Raw genomic sequence first — 19,984 nt, 5'->3', positions numbered from 1 at the left:
AGTAAGTGAGTGGGGGAAATTATTTAACCGTAGTCTGTTGCCGTCTCTTCGCTTATGTCAGCGATATTTATTTTATTAAATATGTATATTGCCCTTCATCTGAAGATCATAGGTTCACAACATAAAAATGCAAAATGAGAACACAAAATACATAATAAAAACAAGAACAAAAACAAAGCAATAACCTTCCTCCCACAAACACCTTTAAAGGGATATAGAATGTTAATTAGCCAAAACCCTGTTTAAAGAGAAACATTTTTGCCTGGTACCTAAAGATATGCAATGAAGGCACCAGGCAAGCCTCTCTGGGGAAAGCATTCCATAAACTGCAGAAAAGCCAATGCAGAAAAGGCCCATTCTCATGTTGCCACCCTCTGGACCTCTCATGGAGGAGGCACACAAAGAAGGACCTCAGATGATGATTGAAGGGTCTGGTTCGGTTCATAGAGGGAGAGGCTGTCCTTGAGGTATTGTGGTCCTGAGCCAGTCCATAGAATCATAGAATTATGAGGTTGGAAAGTAGCATGAGGGCCAACCAACCCCTGCAATGCAGGAATCTTTTGACCAACATGAGGCTTGAACCTGAGATTAACAGTCTCATGATCCACTGATTTGAGCTATGCTTCTCATTTAATGCTTTATCAAAGCCAGCACTTTGAATATGCTCAAACCCTCTTGCCCCAGTGAGGAATCTGGCCACCAAATTCTGCACTAGCTGAAGTTTCTGAATCATCTTCAGAGGCAACCCTACATATAACACATTGCAGTAATCTAACTCTGGTCACTCACCTTTCAGATCTAAGTTTAGCTCAGTGCTACACTGCTTGGATGAGAATAAAGTCTGGATACTGGGATAGAATAATCTAGTTCAGACATGTTACTGGGAAAGGGAAACCACTGCCTCCTTCTCTAGCAGCTTTAAGAAGAAATGTCTGTACGACTGAACTTATAATTCACCTCTCCATATCACTCTCAGTTCCATTTTACAGAGCAAAACACTAGCTCTGCTAAGGATTGAATGCACCTTCATTTCTTTGTTCTCATGAACTTCTGCCATTTCTGTCAATATGTACCTTTTCCTTTTATACCAACTATTTACATAATCAATTTTCTTCTTGGCTGCTGAAACTGGAACAAGAATTTCATTTAGCAGTTATAGGTTTTGCAGAATACAGGCACCTCCTTCTGAAGAGGGCCTACAATATGTTGTAAGCAGCCCAGAGTGGCTGGGGAAAGGCAGCCAGATGGGTAGGGTATAAATAATAAAATGATAATGATGATGATGATGATGATGAAGCAACTCTGTTACTGTGAGTTTTGCAGGCGGGTGGATAAACTGACTCATCTCTATAATGGAATCAGCCCCAGTACCCCTTCCTTCGATCAAACTGGATTCTTCAATGTGTGAAAGTAACTTTAGTAAAAGTTGCAAGGAAAATAAACACCAGTAGGAAGTAAACTAAACTCTTCACTAACATTTGGAAACAGCAAATGCACACAACTATGTTACATGTTATTTTAAAAGTGCAGAATGTGACAATACCTTCTTCTCTACTCAGTGATCTCTGACACTGATTGCTCATTTGCTCTCCATCGTCTTGTTGTTTTTGACTAAGCCTTACAAAAAGGGCTTTCTGCATTGCAGGAAGAAAATCTGGTACATTAATAGCTGAACTGTGGCCTGCTGCTGTAGCACAGTCTGACTCGTACTCATTGCCACTGTTATGTGAATCTGAAGACATGTGGTGAGGCGGTTGATCTGCAAATTCTCCTTGCCACGCACCATCTACATTGACAGTATTACAAACAATTAGTATTTATCCTCAACATATGTTAAACAGAAATTACAAAGAAATGTTAAGTACTATTTGATGAGATCTCTATAAAAGCCATCAAGGTGGCACATGAAGGGGTGGGGCTGTACATATAAGAGGCTTAATTCTAGGGGGCAGTGGATAGGTTTACTTTCTCACATGCAAACGGGCTTCATCAGTTCCTCTCACCATCCTCAACGCAGCTGAGTGTGCAAATGCCCTCCAGCAAGCATGGAGTTACCAAGCCTTCCTTCCAATGCTTAAGCTGCAAGGTGAGCAGGGACTGCTAGCTGTGTGGTGTTCTTGCCACCTCCCTAGTTCCAAAGCTGGGAGGAAGTCAGGGGCAGGGGTGTCCCTTGGGAGCTGTGTGGCCACATCATCAACCTCTATCCCAAACTGCTCTTATCTGCTCTAGAGCAGGAAAGCCCAGAGCGGGAGGAAGAAGAGGGTTGGTCAGTGGTGCTCAGCATGTCTTCAAGTAGCAGCACCATTCCACTGGCCTTTCCCTATGAAGTAGCATCCAAGCCACCACATGTCCCTCTAGGTATGGCCAGAATGCTTACTTGTTTTAGATGCTGCTGCTAGAAGGCACCTCAAGCACTTAGGAAAGGCCAGGGGGAAGATTGTCAGGTGAAGAGATGGAGACTACTGGAGACTTGTGCACTGAGTAGTTGCTTATGGGGAAAAGTTAGAAGCATCCTGGAGGGTGGGAAGGCATAATTTATCTTTCACATCTGATCTAGGGTGTCCCGAGTCCCCCATACAAGAATTCAAAAAGAGGGTGTATACAGAAGCATACCGCACTTTCAAAAGTCTGTGTTCTCCCCTCCTACACACACATGACCCCCCATAATGAGTATTTTGGGAATACTTTTATAAATCTTGAATGAGAAGGGCCCAAGACTAGGTGATTTTGAGTTATAATACAGCTCCCATTCTCATGAGACACAATTCTTTAGTTCTAACTAAGGACATAAGATTTATACATTAAAACTTACCACCAGTGTTATTGGTTGTCTGAAAGTTATGTACAGCCTGATGTGAATAGTAATTATCATAGAAATTGGCTGGATTCTGAAGGGACTCGTAACAAGTATTTGGCAGCCGTTCACCGGGGATTTGCTGATATGGTGGACCAGGTAGGCAATGATTGTCTCTGGGCATGTTTGCCATATGTTCTTGAGCAACTGCACAGCCATATGATGAACCAGGTGGCGTCAAAGGTGGCCCACCCTGCTGTCCATGCATTGGTCCACCAGCTTGACCCTGTGGTCCTAGGTAACCCGGAGGAACTGGCTGCAAAGGCGGACTCTGCGGCCCTCCTAGACCTATGCAAGGATGCCCAGGAGAACCTGGGAGCCCTGCTGGTCCATTATGTCCTGGGCTCGATTCTGTATTATACATATGTGGATCATTTCCTTCAAACTCTGGTCCTGGCGGTGATGTGCTGTTATAGAATGCTGGTGGACTGCAAGACAGAAAGTTAGGTCAATACCACTTTTATATAGGCATAAACTATAAGCAAGTTATGAGGAACATAGTGGTCAAGAGTCTGAAAATGGCTACATGCTCTATTTTGTCAAAATTAGTTTGCTTTCTCTTAGAAGGGAACACTATCATTCTGTTTGGTTTTTTCACCAGACCATAAACAGGTGAACTTTGGATTATTACAAGGAGCATGACCGAAGTCTTCAAATACTTGAGTGCCTAATAAAAAGATGAAAAGCAACTGTTCTCCTTATAAGGAGCTCTTCTTATAAAAGGTAAACATATGAAATACAAACATGCGAGATTTGAGACATTCCTTAATACATATATTTTAAATGAGATTGACTGGACAAGCAGTAGTTTTCATTTTTCTGAAAAGGATGTCAACAATATGCAATTAGTTTTTAAATATAGGCCAAATTTTAGATCAAAATAGGTAGGCAACAATTACACGAATTTTTCACTGAGGTGTTATTTCAATCAGACATACTAGATCTAAGCAAGGTTATAAATACAGTTTTAGCTCCTTTCTCCTAAAAAATTTAATGCAGCCTTCTACCGGTATGTGTGAAACTACTTGCCACCAGCTGAGAGAGGCAAATTATGCCTGCCACCACTGTTATATTCTAGGGTCATTGTGCTTGTAACTCTCTCTCTTTTTAACCAGTCCTGTTACTATAGATTACTATAATGCCATCATTTTCCTGAACTTCCTTATTGCCTCATTAAAACCATGCACAACTTTTATACTTCTAATACCTACGTTTTCCCAATCTTGTGGGCTAAATCCACAGTAGGCTTCACAACTATCTCAAAGAGAGATGGGATTTTCTTGAATTCACCAGAGGGATCCTGAAAGTTTTCTGCATCTTCCTCACTAAATGAATACGGCTCTGGTGGGGTTGGCAAAAGCCCAACTCCTGGAGGAGGCTTAGGAAGAGGAACTATGCCTCGTTTCCGAAGTTCCTCCACTTCTTTTTCATCATCATTTTGTGGCTCCTCTTCAGTATTCAGTACCTGAAACACACACAAATTACACCCGGAGTTATAAAAGTTTCTGTTGCATAATATTCTGGATGCTGCTATACAATCGCCTAACTGGGATTCTATCTGATCTGATCCTGAAGGATCAGGGTAGGTTACAAATCTTTGAAATAGAAAAGTCAAAGCATCCATGGAATTCAAACAAGATTAAAATAACTCACATACTATACCCCAATTAATCTCAAACACCATTTTGAAGTGCAGCTCCTAAAAACAGCCACCTATAAAGACCTAATCACGTTTTCAGAACATTATGTTCTAATATTTAGATCAATCAGAGCACAGACCACCATCCAAACTTTTGGCTTCACGTCTGCTCACTGCTATGAATGTTCAACTCTTTGGTACACTGAACTGAACTGAACTGGATGGTGGTTTCTCCCTCAATAGCAACAACTATTTCAGCTAGTTTCAACTACACCATGACTAAGAAATTAAATGTTGACTTTGGGGAGAATCTTTTCTAACACTGTTAATAGACAACAAGCCCATCCCAGAACCCTTGGATCCTATGATTTCATGGATAGTGTGCAGTGATGTGCACCTTCCAATTTCTGTAAGACTACACTACACCAGTATGAGCAGTTAGGAGATTCAAAGAATAATACCAAGAGGAAAACTAAAGGGAAAAGGTGATAATGGGTTAAACGAAAGCAGAAAGTTTGAATCAGAAAGTTTAAAACATTTTTACTTCAGTGGGGCTAACATAAAAATGCTCCGATCAAACATGCTTTTCCTCTTTGGGGTTCTATCACTAAGGGGGGGGAAATCCAGTCCTGCCAGAAACTGACTGTCCACTTTGCTAACTAGCTGCTACCCATGAAGTCAACAAGAAACCTCTCCCAAAATTTCTGGAGCTTTGCCATTTATCCCCTCCCTCCCCATTTTAAGCGGAGGGTGAAAACAAATGGGTAACGCATAAATGCGTAAGCAGTGCTATAAAAAATAAACTGATGGTGAAACAAAGGAGCGGCAAGATCGAATGCTAAGATGGCATTTAATGGCATGCACATTTGTGATGTGCAAGCCTTGCAAAGCTGAGGAGCGCCAGGTTCACTCTTCAGCTAAGGATCCTGCTGTAAGCTCCCTTTTTATATGTTTGTCTTCATCATGAGATGCTGGTAAAATCTATGAAGCCTAGAATAGCTTTTTCTACATGAAAATATACATTGACAGATGACACTGTACATCATGTGCAACTGAAATATCGATAAACGTGACTGGACTCCTTGGAAAATCAATTTGAAACTGGGTCACCACAGACTTTTCTTAGTTTTGAAAAACAGCTTTTTTGAAATATCAGTTTCATATTAAAGTATGATGTGGGGTATTCTGTTGATACAAAGGAGCATTACTCACCTTATCGAGGAGTTCTTTCGACTCTTTAGTTAGTGGATCGTGAGAAAACTTGCACTTGTCACCGTGATAGCACTTAGCTCCTGTATGATAGAACTTGCAAGGGAACTCATGTGAGCCTGTATTAAGGATTCTAACAAGTATAACACTTTGAGAGTGGGCTTACTGGGCTCCCTAAAGGGAACTCCTCATGACTGTTAATGGAACAGGATGGATCATGCTCAGCTAACGTTTTGGATTCAGATTTTCTGCCTTCTATAAATTTACTCACCTGCTTACCAGCAGAAAACACCTCTTTCCCATTTGGCAAAATTGCTGCTTGTGGAAGCCTTTTCTCTCCTGTCCTCCATGGAGGTAAAGAGATGTAGCTTCTCTCATGAAGTTAGGCTTTTGCAAACAGCTCTGGCAGTACCTCATTGCTGCTTCCAGCAAAAACCCAACAGGAAGAGAGAATTAACCCTCTTCTTTCTTGCCCATTTTGTTGAGGAAAAATGGAGTAGCCTCTTTCCCTTTCTATTAGGCTTTTGTAGGAGGTGGTGGAAGTGGCAGCAGGTTGCTGCTGAAGCTTTCTGCAAAAGTCCAATTTGTAGAAGACAAATCACCTCTCCTTTCTCCCTAGATCCTCCACCCTTTCCAGAGAGGAAAGGAGGAATAGTTTCTCTCCCATCCTGTGTGGCTTTTGAACATAGCACAGGAATAGGGAAAGGGAAAAATTAGTGGGCATCACAAATAAGAGGCATGACTTGTAAGCAGAGTCAAAATTTTGGACTCCTGCTCTTTAATTGTAAGCACTGCATTTTTGATGTTTTAACAACAAAGTATAAACAATATATTAAGTATAACGCTTATTGTGACATATCAAAGACTATGAACTCCCATCTATCACTTTGAAAATATAATTTACATTATATATTTGAGGTCATATTCATATATATATGTAGACACACACACACACACACACACACACACAATTAAAATATCTTTAGGATATTATTTGTAAAAGGATATTATGCATGTAAATGCAGTTCTCTCCTTTGGAACAATAACCCTGTATATAAAACTTGCAGATTTCCTTTTTCTTCTCTATTTCGGCATCATGATCAAATTTACACTGGTCTCCCTGTGTACATAAAAGAGGTTATTAGCTCCAAATGTGGAATTATTGTATTTCAAGTTGAATTTTCAATGATAGTATGAGAAAGTTTGATCAAACATAGTTCGCTGCTTTTCCTCCCCCCCCCCCACCAGTGGTGTTGGAGGAAGTTGTTTATAAGGCAAACCAATCATTAAAAAAGCAGAACATGAAACTATACCTGCACTGACATTAAACAGATGGCAGTTGTTCAGAATTATATTTATTTCAGTCATTTATATAATACTTTTCAGGACCATAGCCCTTTCCCAAAGTGGCTTACAGTAGAAAACCAAAGCAAAATAATAAAACAACACAGCTACCTAAACAATTAAGATCAATACAATATTGATCTTAAATTAAAAAACAAACAAAAACAAGCAGCAGATGAAAATAGCACGGCTAGACCTCTCACTCCCACTACAGCATGCTAGCCACCCACAATAACCAAAAGCTGATTGAAAAAGAAAAATATTTAGGGCTTCTTTGAAAGAAATCAAGGAGGGAGCCGAATGCAGTTCTTGGGGAGGTCATTTCTAAAAACAAGTGACACCACTGGAAAAGCCCTATCACACTCGCCTGCCAGAATGTATTGAGAGTTTTTGAATTTTCTCATACAACTGACTGTTTAAGCTGCTCTGTTCACAGTGATGCAACTCTGTGCAATAATTTACATAGCTCACTAGAAGATATACTATATACTGTACAATCAAGCTTTTCTATTTCAATAAAAGGAGATCATTGCTGCCATTTAAATATTACACACTTTCAACATTAAATATAAAAGCCTGCACAAGAAATAAAATGACTGAACAAAATACACCCATATTTTAAATTTAAATATATTTTTAGTACTTTAAAAATACTTAACAGTTGGGGTGGGGGCTGATAAATGTGTTGAGCAAACTGGAATAAAACCCACACATTCCCCCTACCCTTTCTAGAAAGAGTACAATTGTATATTCACCTTAATGCATCGTGCCTCTAGGAAATATTTACAGATTTGTTTTCCTTTGTGTTCCACAGTATGCTGATTTATGAATGCCTGACTCATAGTTGGCCATTTCTTAACAGGCTTTATTTCCTGTAAAAACAAGCATCCTGTTTTAATGCATCGTTACCTAAAGTGTCACTGAAGATCCAACGTTACAGTACTCAAAATGATAAACTAAAATGATTTAGTCAAGCTTCTCAAAAAACATAGGGCCAAACAAACAGGTATGGTCACTGACATTCTAGTTATGGTAAATGCTAGGCATAGTGTTGGGCATAGACGTTTTGCTTATGAGGAAACAAAGCTATGAAGAACATGTCATTCTTTGTCTTTAGTGGTGGTGATGGAAGGTGATGGGACTGACAATTCATTCACTGTTTCCCCAAGCTGTACACATTTTACTATTACTGACTTCACTAGCCCTAGTTCTATGTATCATTTTAAATTTGCCAATGTTGCTACCTGCCAACTACTAATATTTATCTTAGTCACATTATTTTTCCAAACTGCAAAATTGTTACTATGCCTTCCTCCAGCTTAGCATTACCAGAAGTTCATTTCATAGTGCATGTGTCCTTAGGCTGCAATACTGAAGCTACATGATGCAGAGCATAGCTGTCAATGTTTCCCTTTTTAAAGGGAAATTCCCTTATTCCGAATAGGATTCCTCGCAAGAAAAGGGAAAAGTTGACAGCTATGACGCAGAGTAATAACTGAAGGGCTGCTTATTCTAAATGAAATACTGTATTTATTTGAGTCTAATGCACCATCAAATCTAATGTGCACCTCAGTTTTCAAAACCTTGAAACCAAAAAAAGTATTTGCTGACGAATTTAAGTGTTCCATTGAATCTAATGCGCACCTTAATTTTTGCAACGTAATTTCAGCCAAAAAAGGAGAGAATTAGATTCAAGTAAATACGGTATTCTGAATTATCCACAGCAAACTAAACAGAAATCCCAAGTTTCAACGTAACTTAACCCACTTCCATTCCACTTACCTCTTCAGGACCTTTATTTATTCCTCTTCCCCTTCCACGGTCTTTGCGTTTCATTTTCTTCTGCATGCCACGCCCTCGGCCAATACCGTAACTATTGCTTGTCTGTGTAGCACCTAAAAACAAAAACATCCAACACATTTCAGCATAAAGATTCTGACCTGAAAGAAGAATGTACATACATACCACCTGTACTTTTCTGCAGAGTGAAGAGGTCACCTAAGGAATACATGCCAGGTCAGAACTATCGTGTTTTTAAAGGTCATTTCTAAAATTATAAAATAGCATTTTAACACTAGCTTCCAAAACAGTGAACTTGGCCCCAAAAAGTTTCATTCCAGGCCATTCAATGGAAAATGCTTGTTCTGAACACAATTTCACTGTAAATGCTGTAATTATGCATAGGTGGGTTTCTAACACAAACTAAGCTAGCATTAGACCAATCCCTTACCTTTCTGAATCCCTTTCATTCCTTGCTTTTTCATAGATTCTTTTGAAATTGGAGCATCTAAATCAGCATTTGAAGTTTCTTTAGCTTGTCTATACTGTTTTAATTGGTCAGCAAAATCCTCTTTTTCATCCTCATTGTAGACAAAATCATCACTGTAATTATCATAATCTTTGTTTTTTGATTTTTTAGTATGTTGTGACTTCTGTGAAGGGGGGTATTTTCCTGAAATATGCCCATGCTGGACAAAAGAGAATGATAATTAGAAAACCATTAGGATATGACCTCTCACTATTTTCTCTACAAAGAAAACATAACATTTTATTGGTGTTCATGTGTTGTACTTTTCTATCCTGAATTAGGGTTGTTATTTGCAAGTCATTAAATGTGTAGTGCAGTTGCAAATTGAAAACATGCAAAGATGCCTATAGTGCTTGATTATCCATAGATAGATGGAGAGTTGATGGGATGAACACAGATCTGTTCACTTGGCTACGGGTGCTGTGTCTCCAAACTGTAGTAGAGCTTTCTGTCCCCTCAAACCATTGTTCCAGGGAAAGCAACAAATAGTGATCCTGAAAGACTCCCTGGTGAAGTGGGTGGATAATATAAATGGTTCACTAAGTTTCTATTTCTTCCAAATCTGTCTGTATTTCACACAAGAGTGGCCAAAGTAGAAATAACTGTTTTTAGCAGAAACTTTGGCACTACCAATTTGCTAAGCCAAGTGTGTATATGCAAATACTGGAGATGGATGAAAGGAGAAGCAGAATTAACAGCTTCTCCTCCCCCGCAACAGCTCACACACTCTTTTTACAGGTGTTATTCTATAAATAGTTCATTTTGTGGCAAAAGACACATGACTTTATTGAACAAGTTATTTGTATCATTCTGTTGCAATGAGCAATAATAAATAAATAAATAAATAAATAAATAAATAAATAAATAAATAAATAACCATTCTAAGGACATCATTTTCTCATGCTTTAGAGTTCAAGTTGTAACAAACACCACAGATACATGGGCAGAATCAAGACTACCCTGCCAAAAAAGGATACACACAATTAAGTGTGTGCCAAGTCAACACAAATTCAGCTCCCCGCAAAAGTGAAATTCTGCAATAAGTCAAAATTATGCAAATTAACATTTTCAGTATTCAATTTTAGTAGAGTAATTGGAGCACAAAGGAATGGTTTTTTGCAAGATCAACTGTCTTCATTGCTTGCAGAGAAATTTATGAAAACATGCTGAAACATAAGCATATCATACAGTAAGCATTAATTATTTCTCCAATGAGAACTACTAGATTCAAGTGAAAAATTTCTTACTTATTTTCTGTAGCATGAAGATATTGCAACCATTTTCTGGCAGTAAGAGTGAAGCAATTCTTATGCCAGTTCCACCCCTTTTCTAGATGTAGAACATCCAATCTGATGACTTCCAGCATTGTGAATAAATTTATGATTAGTAACACTATGCTAGTAGCAAATTTTGCAGGGTTGAGGAACCTGTGGCCCTACAGATATGGTAAACTAAAACCCTACCATCTTTGATCACCACTCCCCAGGCTGGCTGGGACTGATACAGTCATACCTCGGGTTGCGAACGTGATCCGTGCAGGAGGCATGATTGCAAGCCGCAGCGTTTGCAACCCGCAGTGCTGTGTCTGCGCACGCATGTGACGCGATTCAGCGCTTCTGCGCATGACGTCATTTTGAGCTTCTGTGCATGCGCCAAAACCCGGAAGTAACCCGCTCCGGTACTTCCGGGTTCGGTGCGGTACACAACCCAGAAACGGACAACCCGCAGCGTTCGCAACCCGAGGTATGACTGTAATGGAAGGAGGTTTTGGACAGAGAGCAAGAGCCCTCATAGGGCGAGATCATTTTTACTTCTGGGAGAGATTTACTTCAACAGAGTCACTCCTATGTCCTCTTTCCATATGAATCTAGAGGAAGCTTTTGTAACAGAGAACAGAGTAATACTACTCCCCTGTAAGGAATGCCCATTACTGATCCTTTGAAGAATACTGAAACACTGCACAAAACTCCTACAATGAAAATCTCAATGGCAGTCAAGGCAAAGACACATGCTACTTTAATAATCTCTGGTTCCATTTCTTTGAATAAATATGGCAGAGGCAAAAAAGAAACCCATGGCCCCAGTAAAACTCAAAGTAACACAAATTACTTTTGAAGCTATTGAGAAGGCTTTCATACTCCACCAGAAAAGAGGGAGGATAAAAATTGCTTCATTCTGACTGGAAACTTTACTAACAAGTAACTAGGGAAACTGTTGCCCTCTGTTGCCCCCATATCACCAAAAAATGGTAACAAGCCAGGAAATCAGCATGATATATAACTTTGGATGGAATGAACATTTTGAAAGCTGTACCTGAATGAATGAAGACTCATAATCTCTGTAGAAACCAGATCCTTTCTTATGGGATCTTTCTGTTCGTTCGGCATCAGAATCAATGCTATAGTCAGAACTGTCATTGCTTGAGGGGGAATTATGCTGAAAAACAAGAATGATTTCATTTGTATAATGCAGGCATATGAACTATATATATTGTATTTAAAATGCTACAGTAAAGTCAACTGGAAGAGAAGCAGATTGTGGGGAAGTGGCATACAATTCAAATCCCCACGAGGGCTAATTTATTACCAATAATAATTAAGGTAGCTTGTACTTTAGATGTATGCACTAGAGCAGCTCATGAACCTCAAGCACAGGCAAACATTGCAATGCATTATTTGGCACACTTCTCAAGTCACATGTGGTGTGAGGAATGTTGAACACAGCAAATAATGATTTAGTAGGCCAGTACTCTTGGGCACATTATAATCTGTACATAACCAGTTGGTGCTCACTTGTTACAGGGCCTTACTGGTGGTGGTTCCCATTTGCAGAGTGCCCTCCCTGGTGAGGTGTGCCTTGCTCTCTCATTATTGACTTTCAGGAGAAACTTTAAAATATTTTTGATTACCCAGGCATTTGATGACTGTAGATAATGGTCATGGCAACTGTAAAATTAAAAACTGTGACACTATGTGATTGTTTTAAAATTTTCTTAAATTGTTTTAGTGTTTTAAATGTTTTTATTCTATTTAAATTGTACTGTTTAAATATTTTCGATGTTTGCTACTCTAGACATGGCAAACAGAATACAAATTTAATAAATAAACAATATTTCTTAACTTATTTTAACACTACTTTGAGTAAAGGAAAAATAATTACTAGAGTTGCAAAGAATATTGACTAATAATTCTAACCTTGTGTTTATCTCGTCTTCTCCTTTTTGATTTTTTCTTATCTTTTTCTTTTTTGCGTTTCTTGCGGGATTTTCTGTGGGTTTTTTCATTTTTCTGTTTATCTTCAACCTTTGCATCTTGCTCTTCCTTATCCTCTTCAAATCCAGCATCATCTATTTCACCATCTTCGAGTTCACCATCCTCTCTGTTTTATAAAGTCACAATAGTTTAGATTCAATATGAATTAGATTTTTTTTTATAAGGGGTTTTAGTTGACAATAATAGTACAATCATCTCCCATGCTTATTTGTCCAACAACCACAACAATTACATAACATTTACACACGCTCACCCTATAGTAGTATCTAATATTGTTTGCATTTTAAGAAACAGTGGCATGCAAGGATTACATAGCTTCAGTTTCCTACCTTAAAATTATAGGCAGTTTAATGAATACTAAAATCACTTTTGATTTTGAAGTTCCCAAAGCTTACCACTATGAAATGCATAAAAACATAAACCTAAAAACTATTAATACACTAATAAATAAACCAAGACATGAAAAGATGACAAAACCAATAAAGCAGCTAAATCTATTACAAAGCAATTAAAAAACATTAATTAATTGCCCAGGTGAATATAGTAGTTCTGAACTAAATGATGCTAGTGTAGATGCCTCCTTCACTTGCTTAGTGAAGTGAGGCCTCATCCTGACTCACTTATGAAGGGCCCCTGGAAAAGAGGGTTCTATTGCATATCTTAACTATCAGGCAGGTTCATATGGGAACACTGTTTGGTATTGATTTACTACGATAACACTGATCACATGTGACAGCAATGTTATTTAGTTTGGTTGTGAAAGTATATGATATACAATTTAAAATAATAACATATACAATTTGTTAGGAAGAATAATATTAACTGCACTTAATACAGAGCATGGAAATCTATTTTCTAAGTCCTGTTCTTCTAGCCTTGCACAAATAATTATTTTCTGGTTAATTTACTTTACAGGGTTATTGCAAGTGTAAATGAATTTCATAATTGAAATGCACTTTGTACTATAGAAATAATGAACTATGCAAGAACAGTGGTGTTATGTTAAGTGGTGTAGGGCATCAGTTAAAAAGGAAGGCTCTCTTAATAAAGTACTGAAGTTAAACTCTTCTCAAAATAGGTTCAGGCTACTTGTGTTTGAAGGAAAACTAAAACAAAACACATCTCACAAATTTAGTATGATCTCTTATTTAATTTTTTTAAATGTCTACCTTAAGGTTAACAGTTGCTGATCAGTGAGGTGTAGGAGGGATGGATTTAACCCTGGATTAAGGTGTATGTGACTTTGCTTAATATTACAGTGGTACCTCGGAAGATGAATGCCTCGCAAGACGAAAAACTCGCAAGACGAAAGAGTTTTTCGTTTTCTGAGTTGCTTTGCAAGACGGATTTCCCTATGGGCTTGCTTTGCAAGACGAAAACGTCTTGCGCCTTTTTTTAAAAACCGCCAATGCATTCCTATGGGAAACCGTCAATACACAGTGGTGTTTCGCAAGACGAAAAAATTCACAAGACGAAAAAACTCGCAGAACGAATTGATTTTGTCTTGCAAGGCACCACTGTATTATTAACTGAATTTATATACCGCCCTATGCCCGGAGGTCTCAGGGCGCTTTACAGAACAAAATCAGAATATAAAACCACTACAGTATATAATCAAAATAAAAACAACAGCCCAATAACACCACCAACCCCATTTTAAAAGGGCATAGGATGAATCCCAGTTGCTGGAAGCCACAGGAAGGGAGAAAGTACCCTTGTGCACGGATCCTGCTTTTAGGGTCTCCCATGGGGACATCTGGCCGGACACTGTGAAAGCTAAGGAGGCTGGGTGGGGTGGGCTACTGGCCTGGCCCTGCAGGAGGCTCTTCTTATGTACCAGAATGCCTCATAGCATGCACAGGGTGAGATTCCTCTGCCATAGTGAATAACAGCATGATTGCAATTTGCCTCTGGGTAGACTTGTCAATGATTGATAAAAGAAGTAAAAGCATTTATTTCAGGCTCTGGTAAAATCTACAAAGACCAACTACATATATGCCCAGAAAAAATAATGAACATAGAAATCAGTACATCGGTTGGGGTAGAGAGAACTAAATTATCACTGTATCAAAGGCCTCTGATCAAGTTTATTCAAACAGCAGATGAAGTGGCTAATTTGTTTCTGGACAGTATCACCTCAAGCTGCTATTGTTCAGCTTTCTCATGAAATGTTACTTGAAAAAACTTTGTCTACATTTCAACAATTGGGAAATGCTGACTAGGTATTCTGCAAAAGCCAACTACAACTCTTGGGGATACAATTCTTTTGGGCATCTTGTACTGCCACAGCTTGCCATGGCAAATATTTAAAAAGTACTTGAGAGATCTAGGGATGCGGGTGGCGCTGTGGGTTAAACCACAAAGCCTAGGACTTGCTGATCAGAAGGTTGGCGGTTCGAATCCTCGTGATGGGGTGAGCTCCCAGTGCTGTCCCAGCTCCTGCCAACCTAGCAGTTTGAAAGCACGTCAAAGTGCAAGTAGATAAATAGGTACCGCTCCAGTGGGAAGGTAAACGGCGTTTCCGTGTGCTGCTCTGGTTCGCCAGAAGCGGCTAAGTCATGCTGGCCACACGACCTGAAAGCTATACGCCCGCTCCCTCGGCCAATAAAGCGAGATGAGCGCCGCAACCCCAGAGTCGGCCATGACTGGACCTAATGGTCAGGGGTCCCTTTACCTTTTACTTGAGAGATGTACCGTAGTTGCTCAACAGTGCATGTCTTAACACTGATACCCCCCCCCCCAAATCATCTAAGTACACACACACAACTTGATAATCTAGAGCTCAGTGAAAAACACAAAATTAAATTCAACAAAGGCAGTGTATTGTATTAGACATAAACAAAGACTATACACACAAGGATAACTAGCTAAGGAACTGCTTAGAAAACAGAAAGTCTCCTCCTTTGGAGGGTTTCAGCATTTGGATACCAGGGGTGGTCTCAATGCTGAAGGTTTAAATTAGATGATTTGTGTGGCATCTACTTATATATGCAATGTGCCATAATCATATCTTTAGTTTAATACAGTGGTACCTCTGGTTATGTACTTAATTTGTTCCGGAGGTCCGTTCTTAACCTGAAACTGTTCTTAACCTAAAGCACCACTTTAGCTAATGGGGCCTCCCGCTGCTGCCACGCCGCCGCCGCGCGATTTCTGTTCTCATCCTGAAGCAAAGTTCTTAACCCGAGGTACTATTTCTGGGTTAGTTTGTAACTATTAACATTCCACCATCTTAGTTATGCAGAAACTGCATTTGAAATATGCACTTTTGGCATATACAGTGGTAGCTTGGTTTAAGGACAGCTTAATTTATGACCAACTTGGATTAAGAATGCTGCAAGCCTGGAAGTAGGTGTTTTGGTTTGTGAACTTTGCCTTGGAAGCAGAACATGTTTCGCTTCCTGTTGAGTGTGTTCCATTTGTAAATTGAGTCCCCTGCTGCTATGGGAAAGCACGCCTTGGTTTAAGAACGCTTTGGTTTAAGAACGGACTTTCAGAACGGATTAAGTTCGTAAACCAAGGTACCACTGTACATGCCTTTAGTTTTAAAACATATCTGAAGGGCCAAACTAGTTTAGCATGAACGGCATCATGATACATTTTGATCCTCCAGTAACAATAAACCTTAAACTCTTATTCTGAGAAAAAGGATTCGATTTTTTAAAAACCTCTCCAAAATTAATCTAATTGTTCTTTTTCTAAACTGACCTATTTAGAAGTGGGAGCTTTTAATATGGTTTTCATTCTTGCAACTGAGATGCAAGAATTTACTTGCTTCCCTGTTAACTAAACTCCACAGATCTACAAATCTAGTATATTCAAGTTAAAATTTAATGTGAGATGAAAAAGATAAGCCTTTAAATATGCAGTTAAAATGTGTTCATTAATGCAAGGGGGGGGGGAAATCTAAGAGCACAAAATGAGAAAACAGCTCTATTAGTATTTTCTTAATATGAAGCAAGGGTATTCATCATGGTGCTCTCTATATGTTTGGACAACAACTATCTCCAGCCAGCATGGTCAATGATCAGGGATTATGGCAGTTGTATTCCAAAGCATTCAGAAGACACCATGTTGGCTACCACTGATGTGATCAATGCTTATAAATTAGATTAATCTAGCTATAAACAGAAAGAAATCTGGCTCCTGTATACAGTAGAATCTAATTCTGTCCAACAGTGCTGTGGTAAGTTATAGTGAAAAGAGAAAACTATAAGGTTTAACTCTTATATAGATTAAGAATAGTACTACTGGTGTACAATAACAAGTTCATAGGCACCAAGTGTTCCCATTTAACTATATTATTTATTCTAGCAAATTCTAAGGCTCCAACACTCAACATTTCAAACACCCTCCTTTTCTGTCTGCTGCACAGTCAGTTACACTCAGCACAATAAGTGGGGCAGTAAAATGGGCAGTTGGGCCTCCAAGGACTAGGATGGAAACATCTGCTAAACATTTGCAGAGTTCCTTGCCCCAGATGTCTTATGTCAAAACAAAACAAAATATATCTTCAATTCAAAAGTAGCAGCCCTATCTCTATTTGCTTTAAAGTATGGCACGAAAGAACTAAGGAAAATGAATTCCCATTGTATTTTAAATTTCTCCATGTAGACTTTCCCTCGTTTTGCAACTTAACTGTTTCTGAGATTCTGAAGAAAGAGTATCTGCTACTGCTGCAAAACAAGGAATCACAACTCCTGTGTTTCTTGTTTTTCCAATAACAATTCAGGGAATCCCAATATTAAAGTTATCTACCTATAAAAAGGTCTAATTTATTATTGGGAGTTAGAAACATAAAAAACATTCAGAGATTTGATAGGCTAGCAGGGGAATTAGCTCATTAGGAGCTGCAATTTCTGCAAAGCTATACAAGTTTACAGGCTTTGGCTGTGCTTAAACTACTTAGTACAATTCCAATGTATCTCAGAAGATTTGCTAGTCAATAGATTTGAGGGTCACCTGCTTTTCTGACATACTTTTTGTTTTTAAATGTCTACGAGAACACATTGCATTATGTAGTAATCTTTGATTTTCCCTTATTAGTTCCCCTTTCAAAAGAGTAGTATCTCTTAAGAACTCCTAGGATGATTAGCTCCAGGTCTATTAATAATTCAGTAATGTGCAAGCATTTCCTTTAACTAATATTTGCTGGACAACTCATGCTGCATTTATGACCATGTTAAAAGTAACAATACTGCACCAGGTAGTATCCTTTGCAGTACAAACTGTTTCATGAACATTTTAAACTGCTACAGCTATGAAGGACTGCTGATATGTAGATCTGAGATACAAGGCCCAGTCCGATTCACTGTAGCTCTGTCCAAGTCATTTTAATTGCCATTTGTCTCTGTATCCTGGCTTATAAAAGATGAAAGCCGTATACAACCTACAATGCTACTACATGAATTAGGGGTTATGTTATGTTTTTTTTTACCACTTTGATAAACCAGTATTGTACATGGTTGTTGGGGAATGTGGACCATGGGTAGGCTTGCTGTTATGGGGAATACAATTACAAACCGTGTTCTAAGGAACAAGATTTGAATACATGTTGGTGAATGACAGATCAATAATTTCAGAGAGGTTCCCCCTTTTTTTAACCAACTGAGAAGAGCCAGATCTTATGAAAACAAGAGGCTGGAGAAAACAGAGCAAGGCACAAGACCTCAACCAGGGGGGAAAAAACCCTCTGGTGTCTTGGCTCAAAGGGATTGAAAGGAGGAAAAGATAAAATCCAACAGAACTTCACCTGCACAAAAAGAGATCCAGTTAAATGTGTAAGGTGTAAACACTTACATGTAGCTCCATGTATAAAGGGGGGAGGGGAGAGAAACACACTCTTTGATTTCAAATGGCAGTAAGGGATATACGGGAGGATAAGAACAACAGTGACATTATACAGACACCCAATGTAAAGTGCATTTTATGAAAAGATGGGATTTTTAAAAAAGATAATGAAATGTGAGGGGGGGGGAATGCATGCAAAATGCACCTTGAAGAGACAAAAAAAAAAAAACCCTCCTCAAAAGACATCCTTGTTCCTGTATTAAGAACACCCCCCTCCTCCCTCAGGCTGAAGGTGACTCCCCTCCCCAGTACGTTACATACATTTTAAATTTTAAAAAAAACCCACCTAGGTACATTTAAGACAATATCATTATCATTATCATCATCATTATTACCACGACCATCATCTCACATTCTTAGTTATTATCACCATTGAGAAGCGGAGAGAAAGAAAAAAGAAAGAGAGAGAGAGAGAGAAGAACGTTACTCGACCTTTCGTCCCCTGCATGTTGCCTGTCAGAGTCGGGCATGTTTTGGTCAAGAACTGGGTTTGGGGGCTTGGAGAACAGGCTTTCAAAGGCCATTGTGCTGGCTCTGGCTGTGTGTGCAGGGAGGAGGAGGAGGAAGGAGGAGGAGGAGGAGGAAGGCAGGACACTGCTGCCCGTGGTGGGGCGTTGGGAGAGGAAAGAGGAGGGAGGAGGAGACACTAGGCTCACGCACACACAACACACACACACAAATATACGCAGAAGCGGCGGCCGGAGGAGGACCGCGTGGGGGTCCCCCTACCACCTCAGCAAGAAGCAGCGAAGATTTCCACTCACGGTTTTTTACTGAGTGACGGGAAGGGTGGGCACGGGGACACACGCAAACACACACGCGCGCGCGCGGCCCCCAGAAAAGGGCGCTTTTAACGGTCGCTCTGGGCCGGGCGAGGCTGGTCACAAATTTCAAAAAATAAAATTAAAATAAAGGGGGGTTTTTAACAACAGGCAACACACACGCACCACAGGAAGAGGAGGGAGTGGTGGGTCGGTCGGTGAGGGCGGAGGGGACGGGGAAGAGGTGCCGTTGGCCGCAAAGGAGAAGGAGGAGGCTGGTCTGGTTATGTCTTCCTTACAAACATGGCGCCCGGTCGCTTTGCCACAGAGAAAAGAGCGAGACGGGGAAGAGAGCGCGTGGGAAGAGAAATGGCGCGCGGCGGAACGGGGTGGTGGGGAGGGGAGCGGGTGGGGGAGGAGGTGGGACGCGCTCACAAAATGGCGCCGAGCAGAGGAGGAGCAGGAGGTAGCGGCGGGAAAGGGGAGGGGAGGGGGGAAGGGCCAGCGGAGCTTCTCTGTTTGGCGCCTCACGGGTCGCCTGCGATCGAGGCGAGGGCTTGGCCGCGCGCTCTGCTGCGCCCCGCCGCTGTCGTCATCGCCCAGCTTTAGGGGGGAGCTTCCCTTCTCAGCATTGGCCCGCGAGGGTAGACGGGGAGGCGTCCATTGGGCAGGCTTGCTGCCTATCCGGGGCGCGTTCGAAATGCAAAAGAGCGGAAAGGCCCCGTCTTTCGCGCGGGCGCGCGTAGC

The 19,984-nt window shown here is 40.1% G+C and overlaps 1 protein-coding gene across 1 annotated transcript in view; it reads right to left on the bottom strand.

The window, feature by feature from the left end:
• The window catches only part of ZC3H6 (zinc finger CCCH-type containing 6), a 22,496-nt gene extending 2,512 nt beyond the window's left edge, over positions 1–19,984 (bottom strand). The window contains exons 1-11 of the mRNA XM_083432963.1: positions 18,909–19,984; positions 12,549–12,732; positions 11,668–11,790; positions 9,277–9,514; positions 8,829–8,941; positions 7,802–7,918; positions 6,711–6,822; positions 5,706–5,815; positions 4,066–4,319; positions 2,813–3,282; positions 1,544–1,786 (exon numbers count right to left, since the gene is read on the bottom strand). Coding sequence (XP_083289089.1) covers positions 1,544–1,786; positions 2,813–3,282; positions 4,066–4,319; positions 5,706–5,815; positions 6,711–6,822; positions 7,802–7,918; positions 8,829–8,941; positions 9,277–9,514; positions 11,668–11,790; positions 12,549–12,732; positions 18,909–19,000 — 2,056 coding nt within the window. The 5' untranslated portion in view covers positions 19,001–19,984. The remainder of the gene's footprint in view (positions 1–1,543; positions 1,787–2,812; positions 3,283–4,065; positions 4,320–5,705; positions 5,816–6,710; positions 6,823–7,801; positions 7,919–8,828; positions 8,942–9,276; positions 9,515–11,667; positions 11,791–12,548; positions 12,733–18,908) is intronic.

Source organism: Podarcis tiliguerta (genome assembly GCF_965153285.1).
Source record: "Podarcis tiliguerta genome assembly, chromosome: 3".
NCBI classification, from domain to species: domain Eukaryota; kingdom Metazoa; phylum Chordata; class Lepidosauria; order Squamata; family Lacertidae; genus Podarcis; species Podarcis tiliguerta.
The sequence above is the reverse complement of the archived record's forward strand: the minus strand, read 5'-3'. Positions and strand labels throughout refer to the sequence as shown.